At 44.1% G+C, this 27,933-nt stretch overlaps 1 protein-coding gene across 1 annotated transcript; it reads left to right on the top strand.

Annotated features, from left to right (window-relative positions):
* Positions 1 to 72: 72 nt before the first annotated feature.
* Positions 73 to 27,881, top strand: LOC137312882 (scavenger receptor cysteine-rich type 1 protein M130-like). Its single transcript, XM_067979260.1, has 10 exons — positions 73 to 172; positions 1,753 to 2,067; positions 4,454 to 4,768; positions 14,122 to 14,370; positions 22,602 to 22,916; positions 23,195 to 23,485; positions 24,412 to 24,534; positions 25,520 to 25,609; positions 26,820 to 26,909; positions 27,853 to 27,881. Exons 1-10 carry the CDS (start codon positions 73 to 75, stop codon positions 27,879 to 27,881), a joined length of 1,917 nt encoding a protein of 638 aa, XP_067835361.1.
* The last annotated feature ends 52 nt before the right edge of the window (positions 27,882 to 27,933 follow it).

The raw sequence follows: 27,933 nt of genomic DNA, 5'->3' as shown, positions 1-27,933 counted from the left end.
TTTCCAGCACCCATTTTTCCAGATTCGTATCGCCCGTTTTGCTCAATTCGCATCACTCGGGTTGCGGCATAAATGGGCCGCCGATTCGCCTCGCCTGATTTGCCGACTGCCCAAGATCAATTTCACCTCCAACAATTCTGGAAAGAGGAATCTAAAGTAATTTCAAAACATGGTAAATTGGTGCTCACAGAGATTAACAGGAACATGGGATGGAGCAGAGCAGAACCACAAAACCTAAGACTTTGAACTGAGTTGAGAACTTTAACATGAAGAGGGCAGGGAAGACGCGACTGCATCAAAATAATTGGTGATTATAAAACAGATGATTCACTAAATGCTAACCTCCCCAACCCCATAGTAATTGTTCAGTAACATAAATATAATTACAATTAACCATTTCAGCAAAAATAACTGAGCTGCAGGAAAATCGAATTAACAAAAATTAAAGTGTACGGGATTGAAGGTGACCCTGCAACATGGATTGGTAATTGGTTTGTGGGAGGGAAGACACAGGGAATACGGATAATGAGAATAACTCTGATTGGCGGGATGTGACAAGTGGTGTTCAGCACGGGTCTGTACTGGGGCCTTAGCTTTTCACCATATTTAGTACTGACTTGGATGAAGGAACAGAGAATTGTATGACCTAGTTTGCAGATTACACTAAGTTAGGAGGCACAGTAAGTTGTGTAGATGGAATAAGAAATTTACAACGGGGCAAAAACCGATCAAGTGAATGGGCGAGTCTGTAGCAGGCGGAGTTCAATGTGGGCCGGTAGGAGGGCATATACCTCGGATCCAAGAACGGCAGATCAGAATATTTCCTTAATGCTGAGAGATTAGGAACAAGGAGGAGCAAATGGGTTCGGGTGCCCAGGCGCAGACATCACTAAAAGTTAGTGCACATTTACTAAAAGTAATCAAAAAGGCCAGTGAAATGTCGATCTTTATATCAAGGAGGCTGGAATAGAAAGTTGTGCTTCATTGAACAGAGTCTTGATCAGAACCCATCTGGAGAACTGCGATCAGTCCATGGGCACGACACATCAGGAATGATAGATTTTCCTTGAAGAGGGTGCAATGCAGATTCAGCAACAAGATACTGGGGCTAAAAGGGTTAAAATATGAGGACACGTTCCATAAATTTGGTTTGTATTTCCTTGAGCTTAGAACGTTGAGTAGTTATGTAATTGAGGTGTTTAAAATGATAAAATGATTTGATGAGTTGAGAGAGGGAAATAATTTCCCCTGATGTGGGAATCCAGAAAAAGGGGCACAATCTTAAAGTTAGAGCGAGGGCAACGAGAAGTGTAATCAGGAAGCACGTTTACATACATAAAAGATAGTGTAAATAGGAATAGTAGCAGTAGTAGTTGCCGTAGTAACAATAGGAGGAGCTGTCGTGGTCGTCACAGTAGCAGTAATAATAGTAGGAACACCAGTCGTACTTATACTAGTGCTAGCAGGTGTAATAATGGCAGTATTAATATTAGTATTGGTAGTAGTAGCAGTAGTAATAGCAGTATTAGTATAATGCTAGTACTAGCAGTAGTAGTGGTAGTTGCAATGGTAGTAGCATTCATGGAAGTAGTAATAGTAATGGTAGTTCTAATGGCGATGCTAGTAATAACATTTGTTTTTGTTGACCTGTAACCAGATGGAATGTGAATCCAACTTAAAGTATTTTCATGGTAACTGTGTTCATGGTTATTAATATTTATTCATCTGATAATTGTTCTTATTATTATTTAGATCACAAAGTGCTCAGACTGGTATCTGAGAACAACCGATGCTCCGGCCGGGTGGAAATCCAATACCGAGACCAGTGGGGGACGGTGTGTGATATTTACTTTGGTTTTGAAGACGCCAGTATGGTCTGTGAGCACCTTCAGTGCGGGGCAGTAATCGCAACCCCAGGAGGAGCGCACTTTGGGGAGGGAACCGGCCCAGTGTGGAAGGAAAACTACAAGTGCAGAGGGAACGAGTCCCGATTGTGGGATTGTCCGGTTTCATCCTGGGAACAGTTTAACTGCTCACATGTAAATGACGCCAGTGTCATCTGTTCGGGTGAGTCCTCACAGTCTATTGAACTGAAATACACCAACTGTTCTACCCTCGAGTAGAGTCTCACATCAGTGAATCAATTTCTACCATTCACTGATCCACCACTTTTACTGATGAAGATCTCATGTTTTCATTCAGCAATGGACGTGTCCCCGATGGTTGATCAGTAGATTGGTTCATTACTAAGCTACATCAGACCAAAGGGTTTCACTCCAGCACATGTTTCATAAATAAATGGCACTTCTTACTGTTTATTCTACCCGTGTGAAACTACTGCATTATTCAGAATCCACTGCGGATGACACCAAATTGGGGGTTTAGTTAATACTGAGGAAGAATACAACAAAATACAAGGCATTAACAAACTTGCAGAATGGGTGTTTAAATGTCAAATTAATTTCAATACAGATAAGTGTGAGGTGGTGCGTGTTGGCAGAAGGAATAAGTAGGCCACCGTAATCCTTGAAAAATAAAAGTCTAAATCGGGTGGAGGCGCAAAGGGACCTGTGGGTACAGATTCACAAATCATTAAAAGTAGAAACGCAGGCCAATAAAACCATAAAAAGTGCAAAGAAAGCGCTGGATTTCATTTCTAGAGGAATAGAATTCAAAATCAGAGATGTTACGTGAAACTTAATTGTTACCTGGCTTAGACCACACTCATAGACCTGCGCACAATTCTGATCTCCATGTTACCAAAAGGCTATAGAAGCACTGGAGAAAATGCAACAAAGATTCACAAGGATGGTATCAGAACTGAATGGGTACAACTATTAGGAAAGACTGAACAGGCTGGGGCTCTTTTACCTGGAGAAGATTGAGAGATGACCTGATGGAGGACTTTAAAATTATGAAGCGGTTCGATCGGGTAGACGTAAAGAAGTTGTTTCCACTTGTGAAGGAGTATAAAACTGGGGGTCATAAATATAAGGTAATCACTAATAAATCCAATATGGAATTCGGGAGAAACGTCGTTACCCAGAGTTTGGTTAGAATGTGGAATTCGCTACCACAACGAGTGGTTGAGGCGAAAGGCACAGATGAAATTAAGGGGAACCTAGATAAGTACATGAGGGAGAAAGGAATAGAAGGATATGTTCGTAGGGTGACGTGAATTAAGGTGAGGGGAAGCTCGTGCGAAGCATAAATATCAGCATAGATCCGGTGGGCCGAATGACCTGTTTCTTTGCTGTTAAATTTTAAATAATTCTATGTAAAGTCCAACAAAGAGCTCAGGGGAACTATTGACATCGAACGCAAATGCTGTGGAAGTATTTAAACCGTTACAAATGATACCGGCTTAAATATGTCAATCAACATAAAATTCATTGCAAAGATGGTGCTTTTTCCTGGAAACCCTTGGCATTAATTAAGCAGCAGATAAATGTTTCCAGATGAGTTTATACCTGGTGTGCACGTTTCACTATGTGTTATATGGAGAACAATGTAATATTGAGTGAATGGATCCTCTCGTCCTCTCCTGATGTTTATCACAGCCCGCCATTTCCGATAATTGACTTGAATAAGTTGCTAAAATCAATAATTAGTTGGCTGGTTCCTATTATTTGAACAGATTAATGTCCCCCGATGAGAGAGTAAAATTGTTTTTCAGCTTTGTCGAAATTACTGTTGACATTGTAAAAATGTGACTGGGAGGAACTTGTGAAACTGACCCGGTGAAATTCGTGTCTTTTTGGTCATTGGGGAACTCGGTCAGAAATACACCAGTGACCAAGTGACGGATTTACACAATGCACCTGTTGTGCTCCAAATCACACAGGGTCATGAATTTTACAGAGTAGTGATGCAGGCAGTGCTGAAACTAACAATCGCCCGTTTACCTGTGTCTGGATTGTGAGTCGACTTCCTGTAATATCGTATCGCTATCTTCAACCATAGGTCCCGGTAATCACCCGCCACTCTCCTCATTTGCTGGGCGCCTGGTTGTGGCAGCTCTGTCCCCTGATACCGTGATCCACTTTACAAAGTGCCTTTATACTGGCCTCAATGTCAAAGGATCAAATCGTGTCACTAACTCGGGACCCGCTCCCTTTAAAAGGGAACCTGAGGGGCAGTTAATAGCTGTTATGGCCATGTGAGTACAGTCTGAACCCGGCCTCCATATATTGGATGAGGCAAAGTGCGAGTGGCCAGGAGTCATTTTCTGACCGAGCTCCTGCCATCGATCGCAGGACTTCAACCACCGCCGGCCTGGACCTGTCGCCCTCTGATTTATCTCCCAATCTCCGGAGTTGCGGCTGGTATCTGCTCGGTATTTCTCGAGAATCTCTTCACCGAGATCGGGCGAGGGCAGAAAGGATGTGCGCACAGCCCGCCTGTCTAACTGCGAGTTTCAGGTTAATCGCTTTATTAATTTATTCTTCTTCAGATGAAGGTTGGCCACCGAGACTGACCAATGGGGAAAGCCGCTGTGACGGGCGAGTGGAGATTTACTCCAACGGCAGCTGGGGTCGAGTGCGGGATAATCTCTGGGATTTAAATGATGCCAACGTGGTCTGCAGACAGCTGGGCTGCGGCTATGCGATATCCGCTTATAACTCTTCAAAGTACGGAGAGGGTGAAGGGCCCGTGTGGGTGAATGATGTCCAGTGTAAGGGAAACGAGTCGCAGCTCCAGAACTGCAGCTCATTCACATTGAATCAGAGTCTGACTGACAGCGAGGATGTAGGCGTACTCTGTTCAGGTGAGTGAATGGTAACATTTAAGGAAACATAAACCACGGTTATTAGTGATCTGAGAAATAGAGAATGTCGATCCAGTGTTCATTCGTTTCCGTGCAAACTGGTTATTTAGAACAGAATATGAGCCGATATGGGAGATCATTAACAATCATTAAGCAAGAATAGGGGAGATTTTCCCGCGAAATGTGGAGTAGATTTTCGACTGCAGCAGGCATCACCAATGGCTTTGTACCACTTGTTTGGCAAAATGTTTGAGCGTTTTAAGGATAATGAGAACGGTTGGGGTTAAGGAAAGATTACACAAAGAAAACAGTTTGCCTGAGTTGTATTATCCGGTGCAAGGAAGTCTCCCCTGGTGTTGATCACGGTTCGTGGGTGGAATAGTTGTTTCTTCAGCTGCCTTTTCACGAACACTCTGAACGAGGTTAATGCGCCACCCCGCGGCCAACAAGGATCGCCAGCTTTCCAGACACATTGCTTGTGAGGTATCAGCGCCATCCACTGGATGAAGCAAAAAAAGCAGATAGAGTCTTTCGAGAGCCACCCGTTATTTTAAATAGACTGGTATCTCAGTGGTAATCAGTTAAATGTATATCAAAAGCGTACATTTCGATACATCTATTCTGTATTTGTGCTTGATTTACCTTCGTAAATTTCGGGAACATGATAGACGAGACAGGAAAAGAGGAGGATGCAGATTGAGTAGAACTTCACTTCTCTGGTAGTTCGGTGCTGGAGTGAGTTCAGTCAAAATCGAGGCACATGTTTTAATTTAGTCAGTCAGACACCGCAGGATGACAGTGCAGAGAGCCCGGGTGAGTTTCATGGAGTGAGCTTAGTCGGTGGTCATGTATTACTATGATGGGAGGAGGAAGTGACAAAGGGACATAGGCAGAATGAAGGAGTGGGCAAAACAATGGAAGATGACGTTTAATGAAGGGCAGTGGGAGACCATCCGCTTTGAATCCCAAAGACTAATTGTAATATTGTCTAAATGGGAAGAGACCAGCACATGTGGAGAAGGAAAGGGCTTTAGGTCTCCACGCACACATATCACTAAAAGCAAGTGCACAGGTACAAGTCGTAGTGAAAAGGCTAATGGAATGTTGATCTTTATTTCAAGGAGGATGAAATACAAAGGGGAGGAAGTGATGCTTCAGTTGCATCGAGCCTTGGTTAGACCACATCTGGAGCAATGTGTTCAGTTTTTAGCACCGCAGTTCAGGAAGGATACATTGGCCTTCAGATTTGTGCAGGGCAAATGTTTAAATTATGATAACAGATTGCATGGACTAGGATTGTCTTGTCTTCAGTATAGATGATTGAGGGTGATTGTAAATGAAAATAAGGAAATGGCTGACTTGTCAAATAATTACAGTGGAGGAAGAGGATAGCATGCCAGACATCCCAAAGAATCTAATTTTGACGGGATGGGACTCATCATAATTAGTGTAAGTAATTTAACAGTAATCATGAAAATAATGGCACTAAAGAGTGGAAAATGTCCAGGACCAGCTGGTTTCCATCCCAGGATTTTGAAGGAAGTAGGCGAGAAGATTGCAGAAGCCCTAACTATAATCTTCCAAAGTTCTCTCGATTTACGAATCGTTCCTTTAGATTAGAAAATTGCTCATATCATTCTGCTCTTTAAGAAAGGTGCGAGAAGGAAACCAGGGAATAATAGGCCAGTTAGCCTAACATCTGTTGTCTGGAAATTACTTGAATCTAACATTGGGGATAGAGTGACTGAACACCTTGAAAAATTTTCAGCTGATCAGAGAGAGCCAGCATGGATTTGTGAAGCGCAGTTCATGCCTGATGAATCTGATTGAATTTTTTGAAGAGGTGATCAACGGAATCGACAGGGGAATGTCTATTCATGATGTCGACATGGACTTCAAGAAGGCATTCGATACAATCCCTCATAAAAGACTGTTGGCTAAAGTTGAAGCTCATGGAATTGAGGGCAAATTATTGACTTGGTTAGGGAATTGACTGAGCAGCAGAAGACAGAGAGCAGAGATAATGGGCACGTACACAAATTGGCAGGATGTGACTATTGGTGTCACACAGGGATCTGTGTTGGGGCCTCAAATATTCACCATTTATTAACGATTTAGATGACGGTATAGAGAGCCACATATACAAGTTTGCCGATGACAAGAATATAGGCAGCATTGTAAGCGGTGTAGATGGAAGCTTAAAATTACACAGATATTAATAGGTTAAGTGAATGGGCAAAACTGTGGCAAATGGATTACAATGTAGACAATTCTGAGGTCATCCACATTGGAACTAAAAAGGATAGATCAGAGTACTTTCTAAATGGTGAGAAACTTGAAATAGTGAAGGTCCAAAGAGTCTTTGGAGTCCATGTACATAGATCATTAAAATGTCATGGATAGGTACAGAGCATAATCAAAAAGTCAAATGTAATGCTGGCCTTTATATCGGGAGGAGTAGAATACAAGGTGGTTGAAGTTATGCTACAGCGATACAAAGCCCTGGTTAGACGAAAACTGGAGTACTGTGTTCAGTTCTGGGCATCGCACCTTCGGAAGGAATAATTGGCCTTGGAGGGAGCGCAGTGTAGATTTACTGGAATGATACCTGGACACCAACCAAGGGTTGTATTCCCTGGAATTTAGAAAATTGAGGAGTGATTTGATCGAACTTTAAAAAATATTAAGGTGAACTGATGGATCAGATAGAGAGAAACTATTTCTGCTGGTTGCGGAGTCTAGGACGAGGGGACATAGTCTGACAATTAGAGCCAGGACTTTCAGGAGTGAAGATAGGAAGCATTCTACATGCAAAGGGTGGTAGAAGTTTAGAACTCTCTTCCGCAAACGGCAGTTGATGCCAGCTCAATTTTTAATTTTAAATCTGAGGTTGATAGATTTTTGTTAACCAAAAATATTAACGGGTATGGGGTAAGGCGGGAATATGGAGTTAGGTCACAGATCTGCCAGGATCTTACTGAATGGTGGAACAGGCTCGAGGGGCTAAATGGTCTGCTTATGTTCGAGGTATTGATAATGATAAGGAATTCCATAGGGTACATTAGGACACTATTTCCTCTGTTGGGGGAATCCAGAACAAGTGGGCATAATCTTAAAATGAGTGCCAGGCCGTTTAGGAGCGAAATCAGGAAACCCATTTTCAGCCAGAGGGTACTACAAACCTGGAAGTCTGTTCCCGCAGACGGCTGTGGATTCTGGGTCACTTGACAATTTCAAGACTGAGATAGATAGACTTTTGTTTGTAAGTGTTCAAGTGATATGGCCCAAAGCCGGTATATGGGGTTAAGATACAATACAGCCATGATCTAATTGAATGTCAGAACAGATTCCAGTGGGGTGGGGCGGTTGGTAAATGTCCTCCTCGTCTTCCTCTGTTCCTCCCCTTCTCTCCAGCACCACTTGCACGAAGTGATGAATATCGGGAGCAGAGGCGCCTACTGCTGGAGCAGAACCTGGTCACGTCCCACAGTATCAGAGGCTGAGTGGATTCTGGATGCAGTTGACGGGGTGATTCTACATTTATAGCCTGGATGCATAGAAACGTACAGCACAGAAGGAGGCCATTCGGCCCATCGTGCTTGTGTCAGTTCGTTGGAAGAGCTATCCAATTAGTTCCACTCTCCAGCTACTTCCCCATAGCCCTGCAACGTTATTCTTTTCAAGTTTGTATCCAATTCCCTTATGATAATTACTATTGAATCTGCTCTCTCCACACTCAGGCAGTGAATTCCGGATCACAGCAACTAGCTGCGTAAAAAATAAATCTCCTCATCTCCTCTGGTTCTTTTGCCGATTATATTCAATCTGAATCCTGTGGTTGCCGACCTTCCTGCCAATGGAAACAGTTTCTCATTATTTACTCTATCAAAATCCATCCAACACCTCCATTAACTCTCCCTCTTAACCTTCTCTGGTCTGGACTGGGAATTCCAGATGTGGAACAGGGGCATTACAGCTGCATGTCGTAGTTTTGAGATGTCCCAGAGAGAGTTTAAACAGTTAGTCAATTGTCTGTGATTGTAATATTTGGATGCTTCCGTGCCACACGCTGGCCAAATAAGGCCGACGATGGCTGGACAGATTAGCGGGTGGTTAAAGGGCTGGGGTAGGGTGTTCACATTCTTGGGCCATTAAAAGTAACTCTGGAACTTGAAAAAAATATGTACTGAAGATACAGCCTGCAGTTGACCAAATGGCGCAATGCAACTTGTGGTGAGTTTAACAACATCATTTGGAGATGCTAAACGAGTATGTCCACGGTCTGCGGAACGTCCAGGCTTGGGTCTAGGGGTAAAACGTGATTAGTAACACAGTTTGGACAGAATTAGAATTGACTGCAATAAACAACAAGAAACATCACGAGAGGAGGAATGGAAAGAAAGAGGTTTCCAGGAAGTGAGAGATGCACAAACTGTATTGAAGTGGACAAGAGTCTGCGGGATTTAGGAGAGAACTGCACAGAGTAGGACAGGAGCAATTGAAGGTTCTGCCCCCAGAGTTGCGGCAGAGGGAGGTGGAGGGACAGGAGGCCAGAATCAGAGGGACAAGGAGTGCAGGGGATGGGGGGCTGGGGTGTGGAGACACTATGGTGGAAGGGGATTGTAAACTGACTGTATGGAAGGCGTGATGTGGAAGGATGTGAGATGGAGTGGGGTGACACCATGAGGAGAAGGGAATGCAAAATCTCGGTGTGGGGTGATGTGCGGCTGGAGATGGTTGAGCGATGGGGTGGGGTGAGGCCTTGGGGGGTGCGGGGCCGGGGATTTTAAACTGACACATTCTGGAGAAAAATAAATAAGGAAATTAGAAATGGGAATGTGTCGACCTTCTCAAAAAATAGGGTGTGGATAGCGGATTATTTATGTGCATACATAAGGCATTGGAAAGATATTTGAAGAGTTACAAAAGTTATGAATTATAGCTGGACGTGCCCGAATCGCTAGAACAAAGAGATACCTTATTTCTGCCAGGATGGTGACCTTTATATTCCTTATCACCTTAGTTAAAATGTGGTGAGGAGTTGAACGAACCATTGTAATTTGTTCCTAACACCTCTTCAACATTTACCCCCTTGGGCCCTTTCTCAGTTACTCCATCTACGAAACATTTGTGCATGACTTTGTAACCCCATGAATTGGCCAACTTGCTGCCCTCCCGTACTCTGCTCTCCAGTAACTCAATATTGTCGAAATCTCGCCTGCACATTCCATGTCCGACAACAATTCCTCACCGTTCATCATCCCTGTCCCACAACAATTCCTCACTCCCCATCATCCCTGTCCCACAACAATTCCTCACTCCCCATCATCCATATCCCACAACAATTCCTCACTGTTCATCATCCCTGTCCCACAACAATTCCGCACCGTTCATCATCCCTGTCCCACAACAATTCCTCACTGTTCATCATCCCTGTCCCACAACAATTCCGCACCGTTCATCATCCCTGTCCCACAACAATTCCTCACTGTTCATCATCCCTGTCCCACAACAATTCCGCACCGTTCATCATCCCTGTCCCACAACAATTCCTCACTGTTCATCATCCCTGTCCCACAACAATTCCGCACCGTTCATCATCCCTGTCCCACAACAATTCCTCACTGTTCATCATCCCTGTCCGACAACAATTCCGCACCGTTCATCATCCCTGTCCCACAACAATTCCTCACTGTTCATCATCCCTGTCCGACAACAATTCCGCACCGTTCATCATCCCTGTCCCACAACAATTCCTCACTGTTCATCATACCTGTCCCACAACAATTCCGCACTGTTCATCATCCCTGTCCGACAACAATTCCTCACTCACCATCATCCCTGTCCCACAACAATTCATCACCGTTCATCATCCCTGTCCCAGAAAAATTCCTCATCGTTTATCATCCCTGTCCCACAACAATTCCTCACTGTTCATCATCCCTGTCCCACAACAATTCCGCACTGTTCATCATCCCTGTCCGAAAACAATTCCTCACTCACCGTCATCCCTGTCCCACAACAATTCATCACCGTTCAACATCCCTGTCCCAGAAAAATTCCTCATCATTTATCATCCCTGTCCCACAACAATTCCTCACCGTTCATCATCCCTGTCCCACAACAATTCCTCACTGTTCATCATCCCTGTCCCCCAACAATTCTTCACCGTTCATCATCGCTGTCCCACAACAATTCCTCACTCCCCATCATCCATATCCCACAACAATTCCTCACCGTTCATCATCACTGTCCCACAACAATTCCTCATCACCATCATCCCTGTCCCACAACATTTCATCACCGTTCATCATTCCTGTCCCACAACAATTCCTCACCGTTCATCATCCCTGTCCCACAACAATTCCTCACTCCCCATCATTCCTGTCCCACAACAATTCCTCATCACCATCATCCCTGTCCCACAACATTTCATCACCGTTCATCATCCCTGTCCCACAACAATTCCTCACTCCCCATCATCCCTGTCCCACAAAAATTCCTCACCGTTCATCATCCCTGTCCCCCAACAATTCCTCACCGTTCATCATCCCTGTCCCACAACAATTCTTCACTCCCCATCATCCCTGTCCCACAACAATTCCTCACTGTTCATCATCCCTGATCAACAACAATTCCTCACCGTTCATCATCCCTGTCCAACAACAATTCCTCACTGTTCATCATCCCTGTCCAAAATAATTCCTCACCGTTCATCATCCCTGTCCCACAACAATTCCGCACTGTTCATCATCCCTGTCCCACAACAATTCCTCACCGTTCATCATCCCTGTCCCAAAACAATTCCTCACCGTTCATCATCCCTGTCCCACAACAATTCTTCACTCCCCATCATCCCTGTCCCACAACAATTCCTCACTGTTCAACATCCCTGTCCCACTTCAATTCCTCACCGTTATTCATCCCTGTCCCACAACAATTCCTCACCCCCATTATCCCTGTCACATAATACCGCACCGTTCATCATCCATGTCCCACAACATTTCCTCACTGTTCATCAACCCTGTCCCACAACAATTCCTCACTGTTCCACATCCCTGTCCCACAACAATTCCTCACTCACCATCATCCCTGTCCCACAACAATTCCTCACTGTTCATCATCCGTGTCCCACAACAATTCCTCACCGTTCATCATCCCTGTCCCACAACAATTCCTCACTCTCCATCATGCCTGTCCAACAACAATTCCTCACTGTTCATCATCCCTGCCCCACAACAATTCCTCACTGTTCAACATCCCTGTCCCACAACAATTCCTCACTCTCCATCATCCCTGTCCCACAACAATTCCTCACAGTTAATCATCCATGTCCCACAACAATTCCTCACCGTTCATCATCCCTATCCCACAACAATTCCTCACTCACCATCATCCCTACCCCACAACAATTCCTCACTGTTCATCATCCTTGTCCCACAACAATTCCTCACCGTTCATCATCCCTATCCCACAACAATTCCTCACTGTTCATCATCCCTGTCCCACAACAATTCCGCACTGTTCATCATCCCTGTCCCACAACAATTCCGCACTGTTCATCATCCCTGTCCCACATAAATTCCACACTCACCATCTTCCCTGTCCCACAACAACTCCTCACCGTTCATCATCCCTGTCCCACAACAATTCATCACCGTTCATCTTCCCTGTCACAGAACAATTCCTCATCGTTCATCATCTCTGTCCCACAACAATTCCTCACTCCCCGTCATCCCTGTACCACAACAATTCCTCACCGTTCATCATCCCTGTCCCACAACAATTCATCACCGTTCATCATCCCTGTCCCACAACAATTCCTCACTCTCCATCATGCCTGTCCAACAACAATTCCTCACTGTTCATCATCCCTGCCCCACAACAATTCCTCACTGTTCAACATCCCTGTCCCACAACAATTCCTCACTCTCCATCATCCCTGTCCCACAACAATTCCTCACAGTTAATCATCCATGTCCCACAACAATTCCTCACCGTTCATCATCCCTATCCCACAACAATTCCTCACTCACCATCATCCCTACCCCACAACAATTCCTCACTGTTCATCATCCTTGTCCCACAACAATTCCTCACCGTTCATCATCCCTATCCCACAACAATTCCTCACTGTTCATCATCCCTGTCCCACAACAATTCCGCACTGTTCATCATCCCTGTCCCACAACAATTCCGCACTGTTCATCATCCCTGTCCCACATAAATTCCACACTCACCATCTTCCCTGTCCCACAACAACTCCTCACCGTTCATCATCCCTGTCCCACAACAATTCATCACCGTTCATCTTCCCTGTCACAGAACAATTCCTCATCGTTCATCATCTCTGTCCCACAACAATTCCTCACTCCCCGTCATCCCTGTACCACAACAATTCCTCACCGTTCATCATCCCTGTCCCACAACAATTCATCACCGTTCATCATCCCTGTCCTACAACAATTCCGCACTCCACATCATCCCTGTCCAACAACAATTCCTCACTCCACATCATCCCTGTCCCACAACAATTCCTCACCGTTCATCATCTCTGTCCCACATCAATTCCTCACCGTTCATCATCCCTGTCCCACAACAATTCCTCACTCACCACCATCCCTGTCCCACAACAATTCCTCACCGTTCATCATCCCTGTCCCACAACAATTCCTCACTCCCCATCATCCCTGTCCATCAATAATTCCTCACTGTTCATCATCCCTGTCCCACAACAATTCCTCACCGTTCGTCATCCCTGTCCCACACCAATTCCTCACTCCCCATCATCCCTGTCCAACAATAATTCCTCACTGTTCATCATCCCTGTCCCAAAACAATTCCTCACCGATAGTCATACCAGTCCCACAAAGTTTCCTCACTCCCCATCATCCCTGTCCCACAACAATTCCTCACTCCCCATCATCCCTGTCCCACAACAATTCCTCACCCCCATCATCCCTGTCCTACAACAATTCCTTACCACCCATCATCCCTATCACACAACAATTCCTCACTCCCCATCATCCCTGTCCAACAACAATTCCTTACCACCGATCATCCCTGTCACACAACAATTCCTCACTCCCCATCATCCCTGTCCCCGATGATATACAATTCCTTACCACCCATTATCCCTTTCCCCGATGATATACAATTCCTTACCTGCCATTATCCCTGTCCCCGCTGATATACAATGCCTCACCATCCATCATCCCTGTCCCCGCTGATATACAATTCCTTACCACCCATTATCCCTGTCCCCGATGATATACAATTCCTTACCACCCATTATCCCTGTCCCCGATGATATACAATTCTTTACCACCCATTATCCCTGTCCCCGCTGATAGTCTTCTACAGGTATGTAAACAGTAAACGGGTAGTAAGAGGAGGGTTGAAGCCGATTAGGGACCATTATGCAGAACTACTCATGGAAACAGAGGGGATGGCCGAGGTACTAAATAAATACTTTGCATCTGTCTTTACCAAAAAAGTAGATGCTGCCAGCGTCTCGCTAAAGGAAGATATAGTTGTGATACTGGATGGGGTAAAAATTGATAAAGAAGAGCTATTGGGAAGGCTGGCTTTGCTTAAAGTAGGTAAGTCACCCGGTCTGGATGGGTTGCATCCTCGGTTTGAGAGTGAAGTAAGGATGGACATTACGGAGGTACTGGCCATAATCTTCCAAACATTGTAGATACCGGGGTTGTGCCAGAGGACCCGATCACTGCAAATGTTACATCCTTGTTCAAGAAAGTGTGTAAGGATAAACCCAGCAACTATCGGTCAGTCAGTTTAAACTCAGTGGTGGGGAAATGATAATCCGGGACAGAAATAACAGTCACTTATGGAGTGGGGATTGATTCGGGAAAGCCAGCACGGATTTGTTAAAGGCAAATCGTGTTTAACTGACTGGATTGAGGTTTTGTTGAGGTTACAGAGAGGGTAGATGAAGGCAATGCAGTTGATATATTGTATATATGGACTTTCAAAGGGCGTTTGATAAAGTGCCACATGGTAGGCTTATCATCAAGATTGTGGTCCATCGAAGAAAGTGGGCAGCAGCAACATGGATACAGAATTGGCTAAGTGACAGGAAACAGGTGAGCGGTTGTTTTTCGCACTGGAGGGAGGTCTACAATGGTGCTCTCCAGGGGTCAGTTCTGGGAACATTGCTTTTCTTGAAATATATTAACGAATTGGACTTGGGTGTACAAGGCACAATTTCAAAATTTGCAGATAACCCAAAAATTGGAAGGGTGATAAACAGTGAGGAGGATAGCGATAAACCTCTAAAGGATATAAACAGGCTGGTGGCGTGGGCCGACACGTGATAGATGAAATGTAACGCAGAAAAATGCGAAATGATACATTTCGGTCGGAAGAACGAGGAGAGGCAATATAAACTCTAAAATGGTACAGGAATAGAGAGATATGGGGGTTTATGTGCACAAATCATTGAAGGTGGCATGGCAGGTTGAGAAAGCGGTTAAACGTGTATATGGGATCCTGGGCTTTATAAATAGAGGCATAGGGTACAAAAGTATGGATGTCATGATGAATCTTTATAAGACACTGGTTCGACCACAACTGGAGTATTGTGCCCAGTTCCGGGCACCGCACTTTAGGAAAGATGTGAAGGCCTTAGAAAGGGTGCAGAAGAGATTTACAAGAATGATTACAGGGATGAGGGACTTTAGTTATGCGGATAGACTGGAGAAGCTGGGATCGTTCTCTTTGGAACAGAGATGGTTGCGACGAGATTTGATAGCGGTATTCAAAATCATGATGGGCCGAGACAGAGTAGATAGAGAGAAACTGTTCCTATTGGAGGAAGGGTCAAGAACCAGAGGATATCGATTTCAGGTGATTGGCAAAAGAACCAAAGGTGACATGAGGAAAAACATTTTTGCACAGCGGATGGTTAGAATCTGTACTGCACTGCCCGAGGGGGTGGCGGAGGCAGATTCAATCATGGCCTTCAAAAGGGAACCGGAAAATTACTTGAAAGGCAAAACTTTGCAGGGCTACGCGGATAAAGCGTGCGAGCGGGACTAGCTGGCGTGCTGCTGCATAAAGCCGGCGCACACTCGATGGGACGAATAGCCTCCTTCTGTGCTGTAACTTTTCTATGATTCTATATACAATTCCTAACCATCCATTATCCCTGTCCCCGCTGAAATACAATTCCTCACCATCCATTATCCCTGTCCCTGCTGATATACAATTCCTAACCACCCATTATCCCTGTCCCCACTGATATACAATTCCTAACCACCCATTATCCCTGTCCCTGCTGAAATACAATTCCCAACCACCCATTATCCCTGTCCCCACTGATATACAATTCCTAACCACCCATTATCCCTGTCCCTGCTTATATACAATTCCTAACCACCCATTATCCCTGTCCCTGCTGATATACAATTCCTAACCACCCAATATCCCTGTCTCCGCTGATATACAATTCCTAACCACCCATTATCCCTGTCCCCGCTGATATACAATTCCTCACCACCCATTATCCCTGTCGCCACTAATATACAATTCCTCGCCACCCATTATCCCTGTCCCCGCTGATATACAATTCCTCGCCACACATTATCCCTGTCCCCGCTGATATACAATTCCTCACTACCCATTATCCCTGTCCCCGCTGATATACAATTCCTCACCACCTATTATCCCTGTCCCCGCTGATATACAATTCCCCGCCACCCATTATCCCTCTCCCCGCTGATATACAATTCCTCAACACCCATTATCTCTGTCCCCACTAATATACAATTTCTCGCCACACATTATCCTTGTCCCCGCTGATATACAATTCCTCACCACCGATTATCCCTTCCCCGCTGATATACAATTCCTCACCACACATTATCCCTGTCCCCACTGCTATACAAATCCTTACCACCCATTGCCAGTGTCCCCGCTGATATACAATTCCTTACCACCCATCATCCCTGTCCCCGCTGAGCTACACGTCCTCACGTCACATTATCCCAGTCCACAGTGATGTACAATAGGTCCCCACCACACATAATCCCAGTCCACACTGATCTACAACAGATCCCCACCACAAATAATCCCAGTCCACACTGACCGACAACAGATCCCCCACAAATAATCCCAGTGCACACTGGCCTAAACAGATTCCCCCACACATGATCCGAATCCACACTGATCGACAACCGATCCTCCCACAAATAATCCCAGTCCACGCTATTCTATAAAAAGTCCTCATCGCCCATCAAAATTTTCCACACTGACTATAAGGCGTCAGATTTATATTCCAAGCACCCACCTCTAAATGTCAAAGTCCTCATCCAGCCCTCTAACTGCAACTTCATCCAATCCTAAATCCCGAAGCACTGTGTCCTATGAGACCGAGATCCTTTGCGTTGAAACCATGTTTGCCCCCCTGTTAGCAAAACATTCTGCTGACTCGCTACACTCTGGTCTCTCCTGCTAATCTCCTATGACTCTCCGCTTCTCTCTCATTTTATAAACCTTCTCAAAACCAATGAGTTTGACCCAGATCTTGGTCACACCTCGTGTTTTCGGCTCGTACAAAAATGTGTTTGCAGTGTACCTGGGTTATCAAAAAGGCCTTCAATTGGCAAATTGACATATCACTGATGGCTGGTTGTAAATGATCTATCGTATCATTAAGTATTCTTAATGAATACTTTGCGTCTGTCTTCATACAGAGGGGGGTGAAGCAGAGATTGTAGTTAAGGAGGAGGAGTGTGAAATTTAGATAAACATAATGAGAGAGGAACTATTAAGGGGTTTAGCATATTTGAAAGTAGATAAATCGCCAAGCCCAGATGAAATGTATCCCAGTCTGTTAAGAGAAGCAAGGGATGAAATAGCAGAGGCTCTGACCATCATTTTCCAATCCTTCCTGGCTACAGGCGTGGTGCCGCAGGATTGGAGGACGGCTAACGTTGTACCGTTGTTTAAAAAGAGAGAAAGGGCGAGACCTCGTAATTACAGGCCAGTCAGTCTCATCGCAGTGGTAAGCAAATTATTGGAATCAATTCTGAGGGACACTATAAACCATAATTTAGAAAGGCACGGGTTAATCAAGGACAGTCAACGTGGATTTGTTAAGGGAAGGTCGTGTCTGACTAATTTGATTGAATGTTTTGAGGAGCTATCAAGGAAGGTCGATGAGAGTAATGCATATGTTATAGCGTACATGGATTTTAGCAAGGCCTTTGACAAGTTGACACATAGCAGACAGGTCAGAAAAGTAAAAGCCCATGAGATGCAAGGGAAAATGGATCCAGAAGTGAATTGGACCCAGAGTTGGCTCAGTGGCAGGAAGCAAATGGTATTGGTCAACGGGTGTTTTTCTGATTGGAAGACAGCTTCCAGTGGGGTTCTGCAGGGCTCAGTGTTAGGCCCCTTGCTTTTTGTGGTATATATTAATGATTTAGATTTAAATGTAGGGGGAATGATTAAGAAGTTTACAGATCATACAAAAATTGGCATGTGGTTGATATTGAGGACAGCTGTAGACTGTAGAAAGATATGAATGGACCGGTCAGGTGGGCAGAAAAGTGGCAAACGGAATTCAATCCTGAGAATTGTGAGGTAATGCAATTAGGGAGGTCAAACAAGGCAAGGGATTACACAATAAATAGAAGGATACTGAGAGGTGTAGAGGAACAAAGGGAATTCGAATGCATGTATTCAGATCCCTGAAGGTAGCAGGACAGGTAGACAAGGTAGTTAAAAAAGGCAAAAGGGATATTTTTCTTTATTCGCCGAAGTATACAATATTTGAACAGGGAGGTTATGCTAGGACTGTATAAAACATTAGTTGGGCCACAGCTTGAATACTGCGTGCATTTCTGGTCACCACATTACAGGAAAGATGTGATTACACTCGAGAGGGTACAGAGGAGGTTTACGAGGATGTTGCCAGGAGTGGAGAATATTAGCTTTGAGGAAAGATTGGATAGGCTGAGGTTGTTTTCTTTGTAACAGAGGAGGCTGAGGGCTGATTTAATTGAGGTGTATACATTTATGAGCGGTCGAGATAGAGTGGACAGGAAGGACCTTTCTCCCTTAGCAGAGAGGTCAATAACCAGGGAGCACAGATTTAAAGTAATTGGTAGAAGGATTAGAGGGAAAAAAGAATCCAACAGTGCGTGGTGGAGGTCTGGAACTCACTACTTGAAAGGGTGGTAGAGGCAGAAACCCTCATCGCATTTAAAAGGTACTTGGTTATGTACTTGATGTCAGTAACCTGGAAGGCTACGGACCAAGTGTTGGAAAGTGGAATTAGGCTGAGTAGCTCTATTTCGACCGGCACAGACACGATTGGCCGAATGGCCTCCTTCTGTACCGTAAATTTTCTATGTTCCTACGTATGATACAAATGGAGATGAAGCAGCATTGGTAGAAAGCTGGTTTTCGGACAGGAATCAAAGTGCTGGAGTGTGTGGGCATTGCTTGGATTGGAGAAGGATTCGAAGGCCTGCATCCCGGGTTCATTAATGCTCCACTTTTATCCCTGATATATAGATGATTTGGTTTGGAGGATGTTTGGATGTCATACACACCGGGTTCATTAATGCTCCACTTTTATCCCTGATATATAGGTGATTTGGTTTGGAGAAGGGTTTGGATGTCATACACCCCGGGGTGCATTAATGCTCCACTTTTATCCCTGATATGTAGGTGATTTGGTTTGGAGGATGTTTGGATGTCAGACACCCCGGGTTCATTAATGCTCCACTTTTATCCATGATATATTGGTGATTTGGTTTGGAGGATGTTTGGATGTCATATACCCCGGGGTGCATTAATGCTCCTCTTTTATTGCTGATATATAGATGATTTGGATTGGAGAAGGTTTAGATGTCAGAAACCACGGGTTTATTATTGCTCCACTTTTGTTCCTGATGTATAGATGATTTGGACTTGGAAAAGGGGAGCACAATACTGAGAATGGCTGACGATAAAACAGTAAGGGATGTGGTTAAGAGTGAGAACAGTAAAATATTTCAGGCGGACACAAACACTTTTGCAGAATGGTCAAATATGAGGCAGATTTAATTCAGGGTGGAGCAATGTCCGGTAATGCATTTGGGAGGAGAATAATGAACAGAAGCATACATTCAATGCATTGATGTTGGCTGAACAGATACTTCGCACTTCACACAGAAAAGATTGTATTTTGTGCTTCTATTAATCCGTGCTCATGGACGGACACTAATATTGTGGCCGTGCCCAAGTTCCTTACGTGTTTAACGTTGCTCTATAATTCCCTGCTGCCGTGTGTGCAGATAAATAAAGAATAAAGTGCAAATGGTATTATGGATTTGATAAATAAAGACACAGACACAGGCATAGACATAAAACTATGATGGGCTTCGCTAGGGTGATGAGGGAAAGAGTATTTCATCTCTTTGGAGAGTTAGTGGTGGTCCTGAAATCAAGATTGTCCCTTATGACTGAGACTAGACGTTAGGAAAAATGTATTCATGCAGGAAACTGTTAGAGGACACATTGCTTTGCCACACGCATTAGTTGCTGCACAGACCATTGCATTTTTGCGAAGAATATGAGTCAGCATTTGAACCAGATGAAAACTCAGGGCTTTGGGAGAGAGAAAGGAAGTGGGATTAATTTTTGACTTATCTGGCTTGGAGCTGAAAAAATGGCTCCCTGTGTACTGTAAGTATCTATAGAATGAACTGGAACAAATCGCAGATCTTTTCTAACCTCAGAAATGTAGTGGGGACTTCCTGACACTGCGGATTGTCTGTGGTTATTGTACGGAACGGAAGGAGAGGCCAGTTGGTCATTTCTATTGCCGTTCCTTTGTACTGTGGTCCGGCAGGAGTCAGTTGATACTGGAGAGGAGACAAGGGGATTGGTGAAATAAAAGGGAAGATAACTTGTAGAAATGTTGCAAGGACTAATCAAGCCCTTTCAATCCACTACATCTAATACAACCTACTTGATTTGCAACAGAACATAAACAGATAAGACTGGTGGACGGCGGAAGTCCTTGTGCTGGGAGAGTGGAAATTTACTACAATGGTACCTGGGGGACAGTGTGTGATGATTCCTGGGATTCACTGGACACCAATGTTGTTTGTAGGCAACTGGGTTGTGGCTATTCAATAAAGGCGACAGCTCCGGTTTCCTGTGGACAGGCCTCGGGGCCAATTTGGTTGGATGAACTGAGATGCACGGGGATCGAATCGGTACTTTGGGAGTGTGATTCATCACCTTGGGGAGAGCATGACTGTATTCATAAAGAAGATGTCAGGATCGTATGTTCAGGTAAGTGAGTCGACAGAGCAAGAGGGTATTCATGGTAAAGGAGTGATGATTGTATATTCAGATAAGGAACTAAAGACAACAGCAGTGTGTTCATATAAAAGTGGTAAAGGATGTACATTTATGGAAGGGACTAAACACTTGGTCCTCTTCCCTTGAAAGGATTATAGATTAGTGTTGGGTTAGCGATTGACTGTCTCCCTATTCTGTGATATTAACATGGGCGGATGTTGTAGTAGGACGGTAACAATCCGCACTGCTGTAGTCCCAGAAATTTAACGAATAATACGGTTCAGGCTGTGGCAGTCCCAACACCAGCACCGTTTTGTCGGTGTAGTAAATACTTTCTCTTCAATCTACCTTTTGGTCTGGGAGCGGCGTCAGCCGATTCCATTCTGAAATCGCTTTTTTAAGTTTATAGCGGATTTACTCAAAGAGAAAACACTTTCACTGCGCTGCCGTATAATGTTACCAGAGTGTGGACGTTCGTTCAGGTGTTGAACACACTGGGCGGGAAGCGAAGCTCGAGCATGTGTATGAGCGAGGCTCACTGCTGAATGGGCTCGGTGCCCGAGCCAGTGATAAATCGATGATAGGAAGACAGAAACAGGAGTAGGCCATTCAGCCGCTCGTGCCAACTCCACCATTTGATAAGATCAGGCAGATCTGTGATCGAACTCCATATCCCCGCCTTTGGCCCATATCCCTTAATACCTTTGATTGTCAAAAAGCTATAAATCTCAGATTTAAATTTAGAAATTGAGCTTGTATCAATTGCGGTTTGCGGAAGAGAGTTCCAAACTTCGACCACCCTTTGTGTGTAGAAATATTTTCTAATCCAGCTCCTGAGAGAGACTGTAAAACACCGGAAGTCCTTACAGGTAAGGAGGCCGTATTGTTGACTGAAACTCTCCCCCTGCCGTACAGGACTGAATTTATAAACATTAACAGTGAAGCGAATTTCATCAGATGACGGTGACAGATTCCAGTATCAATATCCCTTCCTCACTCCATCAGATGTCGGTGACAGATTCCAGTATCAATATCCCTTCCTCACTCCATCAGATGTCGGTGACAGATTCCAGTATCAATATCCCTTCCTCACTCCATCAGATGATGGTGACAGATTCCAGTATCAATATCCCTTCCTCACTCCCTCAGATGTCGATGACAGATTCCAGTATCAATATCCCTTCCTCACTCCATCAGATGTCGGTGACAGATTCCAGTATCAATATCCCTTCCTCACTCCATCAGATGTCGATGACAGATTCCAGTATCAATATCCCTTCCTCACTCCATCAGATGTCGGTGACAGATTCCAGTATCAATATCCCTTCCTCACTCCATCAGATGTCGGTGACAGATTCCAGTATCAATATCCCTTCCTCACTCCATCAGATGTCGATGACAGATTCCAGTATCAATATCCCTTCCTCACTCCATCAGATGTCGGTGACAGAGTGCTGCATCAACATTCCTTCATCATTGTCAAGTTACTGACACTCTCTTCTATTCACAGAGCATAAGGAGATCAGATTAGTGAAAGGACGCCATCCCTGTGAGGGCCGAGTGGAAGTGTTCTATCGAGGATCCTGGGGAACAGTTTGTTCCGATGGCTGGGATATGGATGACGGCGAGGTGGTCTGTAAACAGCTGCAGTGTGGATCTGTTGCAGCGACTCCATTCAATGCCCATTTTGGAGAAGGCACTGGGCACATTTGGCTGGATAACGTTGAATGCCGCTCACACGAGTCCTACTTGTGGCAATGTATCTCCACGCCATGGGATCAGCATGACTGTAAGCACAGAAAGGATGCTGGTGTGGTTTGCTCAGGTAACAGTCTGTGTTTACTCAGTGCATGTACCATTCATGGATATCTTTATTACAGTGCATCATTGGCGCATGTGTCTTGTGCTGCAGGAAATCAATCGTTAACGAGGAGCGACAGTTTCAATTCTTGTACTGGGACACCTGACCACACAAGTGGCCATTTACCAGGTAGTTTCCTTTTCAAAAAATATGGTCTTTACTTGTGATTCCGCTAATGAGTCATAAAATAACTGAACTTCCTGTTGATTTGTTACTTTATTGAGGACAACAATTACGGTTAGTTGGAGGAAGGACTAACTGTTCGGGAAGAGTTGAGATCATGTTCAATAACACATGGGGGACGGTGTGTGACGATTCCTGGGATAGGCGAGAGGCCCATGTGGTGTGCCGTCAGCTCGATTGCGGCTCCGCCCTTGCGGATTCCGGGGAGCCCGTGTTTGGGAAAGGCGAGGGTCCTGTATGGTTGAACAGAGTCCAGTGCAAGGGAAGCGAACTCTTCCTGTGGGACTGTCGGTCATCAACATGGTCTCAGCGGGTCTGTGCTCACAAAGTCGCCAGTGTGATGTGTTCTGGTAGGAGCAGGAACATGTTTATTCAGTCAATGGACGCCTTCATTTATTCATTTCCGTGCATCATATGAAACCTCTTGTTATCTATTTTAAAAGCGAGATTGTAAAATGTTGATTTCCTTTTGACTGATTTTGAATATTCGGCTTTGCCATCTCCCCATAAAACTGCATAAAAACTACATGTACTTTTCAGTAGAAGTTAATGTTGTTCTTTAATTTGAGAATATTGATTGATCCGGATCAGTAGTCACTCTGTTTACTGATAAGATAAGACTGTTTGTTATTTCAAACATTCCAAGATTGAACCATAACCCCTTCCCCCTGTCACCTGTAACAAACCAATTCTCCAGTTTGTTCTCTTCCTACAAACAGCCTGAACTAAAGTGAGCGAATTTCCCCCATTCTGGAAGTTATAGTTTCATTGGAGCAGACTTGTCGCTGTTCCCACAATATGTCGCTCTGTTTGTCTTTATCAATCTCCTCATTGCCCCTCCTCTGTCACTCCGTCTATCGTTTGTCTCTCTGCCCAGAGTCACTGTAGTTCAAGTAGAAATTCATGTTGTCAAGTGTTTTCAAACGTTTCGAATTGATAGGGCAAACAATAAATACAAACATATATTAGTATCTTCCATTCATGCGTTATCCCAATTTAAATTCATTAAGCTTTGACCATCGTAACTGCCCCTTCAATCGTGACATGCAACAAATCAACTGACCCACAGCCAGTTTGTCTCCTCTTCAATCATTGTCCTTGTTATAAGAACTTCCTGCTGTGACCCTATCTCAAAGTTCCTCTTTACTGCGATAGTTTTCTGCTCCTTTACTAAAAATCCAGCATTAACTCTCGACCTTAGTTGGATTTGAGAATTGTCAATGGAGAAGTCGCTGCTTTGGTCGCATTATTTTCCTCGAGTCTGTTTTATTTACAGATGTGCTGATCCCGGGGGTAATAATATCCACGCCCGTTGCCGTTTCCATCATCCTGGGAACCCTGTTGGTTTCTGTGCTGATTGCACTGACGGTACAACAACAGAGACAGTCGTCAAGAAGAGGTAGTTTTAATCGTTGACCCTCGGTGATCAGCAGTTTTCTTTGTGTGTTAAGGGGCTGTAAATTGCTCGCTATAATGCTCGATCCCAGTTGTGAATCAGTCACCTTCTCACACTTGAAAATTCATTCTCTTTTGGGGGTTTTGAATGTAACAAGACAGGTGTCGTTTATTCGGTGGATTTTATTCTGTTCCTAGGAGATAGCAGTAGGGAGGAGTCCGGAATCTAATCAATTAAATATATCTATTTTACTCCTAAACAGTGAAAAAGCGCAGCTTCCGTTATCCGAGTTCCAGACCGGGTGAACCAATTTATCAAGAAATCGATGACATTACAGCTGGAAGAAGATCGCGTGAGTGCCACCCCATGACATGTTCCGTCTGTCCAGGTGTCGCTTCCCCCCAATAAAACTCCGCTGCATTGAATATCTTTGGGACCAGTCCCGTGATATTCGGTCCTGTTCACAGGACACCTCCTTTCACGGTGAACATGGTGCTGTCTGATTGTTCAGATTATTAACTGTTGTCAGCTTCATGTTTGATTGGATTTCTATATTTCTCTCTTTCCCGTCTTTTCCCAGTCCTCCTAGTTTCTAATTCTGAAGCTTTTTCTGAGTGTTTTTCCCTACCCTCATTCAGAAGATTGTGTCGATGTACTCTGAGCAGTCACTGCGCAGTTTATCACACTCTCCTTGCCGCAGAGGGCAATGATGCTCCGTGTTGCTCCCACAGGTGGGGTCATTGAGAGCACTGCGGTTTAAGAGTCCATACAATATATATGATCACACTTATTGCAAAGGCTCTGAGCTGTGAAGACTGTTAATGTATGTTTGTCTTTGTATTCAAGTATCATACTGACTAATTATGGTATTTGCTGGCGATCTGAACAGTTGACAAGATTTCTTTAGGACAGCGTTTGTGTATTTGAAAGAATTTAACAGCCTTAATTTACATTAAATGTTCTTCACCGTTCTCATTTGTTTTGACAGTTTATCGATCTAATAGCGGAGAGATTGATCTGGAATATTATACCAGTACAAGGTTATCTCAAACCGACCAGAACTCACAAAATCCTGAAGGTATGTAATAACCAGAACTGTGTAATAGTTTGTGACTGTTACATTCCGCATCTAATTACTCAGATCTGTGTTATATTTTGTAAATATGCCTTTCGGTGTGTAATTACTCAGATCATAGAATTTTACAACACAGAAGGAGACCATTTGGCCCGTCGTGCCTGTACGGGCTCTTTGAAAGAGCTATCCAATTTAGTCCCACACCCGAGCTTTTTCGCATAGCCCTGTGAATTAGTTCCCTTCAAGTACAAACCTAATTGCCTTTAAAAGTTGCTTTGGAATCTGATTCCACCGCCCTTTCAGGTAGTGCGTTCCAGATCTGAGTGAAACAATTTCTCCTCATTTCCTCTCTAGTTCTTTTGCCAATTATTTTAAATCTGTGACCTCTGTTTACCGACCCACTTGCCAAAGGAAACAGTTTCTCCGGACTGGTTCTATCAAACCCCTCATAACTTTGAATATCTTTATTATTTCTCCCCTTACCCTTCTCTGCTCTAAGGAGAACAATCCCTGCTTCTCCAATCTCTTCACAATTCTGAATCCCTCATACCTGATATAATCCTGATAAACCTCCTCTGTACCCTCACCAAGGCCTTTACATCCCTTCTAAACTGTGGTGCCCAGAGTTGTATACAATACCCCAGCTGAGGCCTAACCAGTGATTTGTAAAAGTTTAACATGACTTCCTTGTTTTTTATACGATACCTCTATTTACAAAGCCAAGTATCCCATACGCTTTCTTACACACATTATCAACCTGCTCATTATATACTCAGGTCTGAGTAATATTTTGTTAGAGTGACATTCGGTTTGTAAATACTTAGATCTGTGTATTTTCTTGTAAATGTGGCATTCGGTGAGTAATTACTCAGATTCTGTGTAATATTTTGTGAATATGATAATTAAGCACCAGCCACTGCTTGAAACATCGACAAAATGATCCACACAGTGCGACAAAGATCCCGGAATAATTAAAACAGTTACTCACGCACGCAGATCCCTAAACCGGTGATGGTGATTGTTTTGCCATCAGATTGCAATAATAGCCGTGATGTCAATCAGGAATCCAGGAGCTCCACCCGATGGGTTCCCTTGAATACTTGTCAGGACGTGTGCGTCATTAATTTAGGAAAACTCTGTTTAAATTGTCTAGAAACGACCGCCTCGCGCCTCCACCACTGTTCTCCGCTAAAATTAACATTTCCTTTTATAGATCACACCAGAGAGCGCCTCAGTAAACAGGCTTACGATGACATTGATTCTGGCACCTTGAATGACCAGACCCCCAGCGCAGAGGGTCCTGGTAAGTTAACCCCTAGGCTCGGAGGTTGCCGACTCATTCCTTTATTTGTAATCACATTTCTGTACATTTGCACCAGCCCAATGCCAATGATTAATCGCCATTCGTACAATTGTTTTACAATTTGCGTTGAAAGTTCCCATTGGTGACTCATGCCTGTTGCCCTAAAAAGCTCGGAAATTGCTGTTGGTGATTAAACCGACGAACACTTAACCCTATCATACCACACTCAATTACCTGCTATCGTGACAACGAAATAAGTCCAGTTTAAAGAAATAAATCAAACTCAGTGTTAAAATAGCGGAGAAAGCAATTTCAATGTGTTCGCCAATACCCGCAGCAACAATTAACGCCTACAGTTACATGTTGGGTAAAGAGATTTCTCCTGAATTCCCTATTGGATTTACTATCCACTATTTTATATTTATGACCTCCACTTTTGGGCTCTCCCACAAGTGGAAATCTTTTCTCTACTTCTACCCTGTCAAAGCCTTTCATAATCTTAAAAACCTCGATCAGTGGGGATAAAGCATTGCATGTGTGAGGTCCCGCGTTCAGTTCCCAGCATCCCCAAAGGCTTTAACTTGCACGGGCTCGATGGGCCGCATGGACTCCTGTGTTGTAACCATTCTATATATCACCCCTTTGCCTTCCCTTTTTTAGGACTGAGGATTATTGCATATCGTAAATGGTCCCAAACTGCTCTCCCTGTGGTTTGATGTGTTTAATAACTGAGGATTATTCCATATTGTAGATGGTCTCAAACTGCTCCCTGTGGTTTGATGTGTTTAATGATTGAGGATTATTCCATATTGTAGATGGTCTCAAACTGCTCCCTGTGGTTTGATGTGTTTAATGACTGAGGATTATTCCATATTGTAGATGGTCTCAAACTGCTCCCTGTGGTTTGATGTGTTTAATGACTGACGATTATTCCATATTGTAGATGGTCTCAAACTGCTCCCTGTGGTTTGATGTGTTTAATGACTGAGGATTATTCCATATTGTAGATGGACCCAAACTGCTC

This window comes from Heptranchias perlo, unplaced genomic scaffold (genome assembly GCF_035084215.1).
Source record: "Heptranchias perlo isolate sHepPer1 unplaced genomic scaffold, sHepPer1.hap1 HAP1_SCAFFOLD_44, whole genome shotgun sequence".
Taxonomy (NCBI): domain Eukaryota; kingdom Metazoa; phylum Chordata; class Chondrichthyes; order Hexanchiformes; family Hexanchidae; genus Heptranchias; species Heptranchias perlo.
This window is presented reverse-complemented; position numbering and strand designations above follow the sequence as displayed.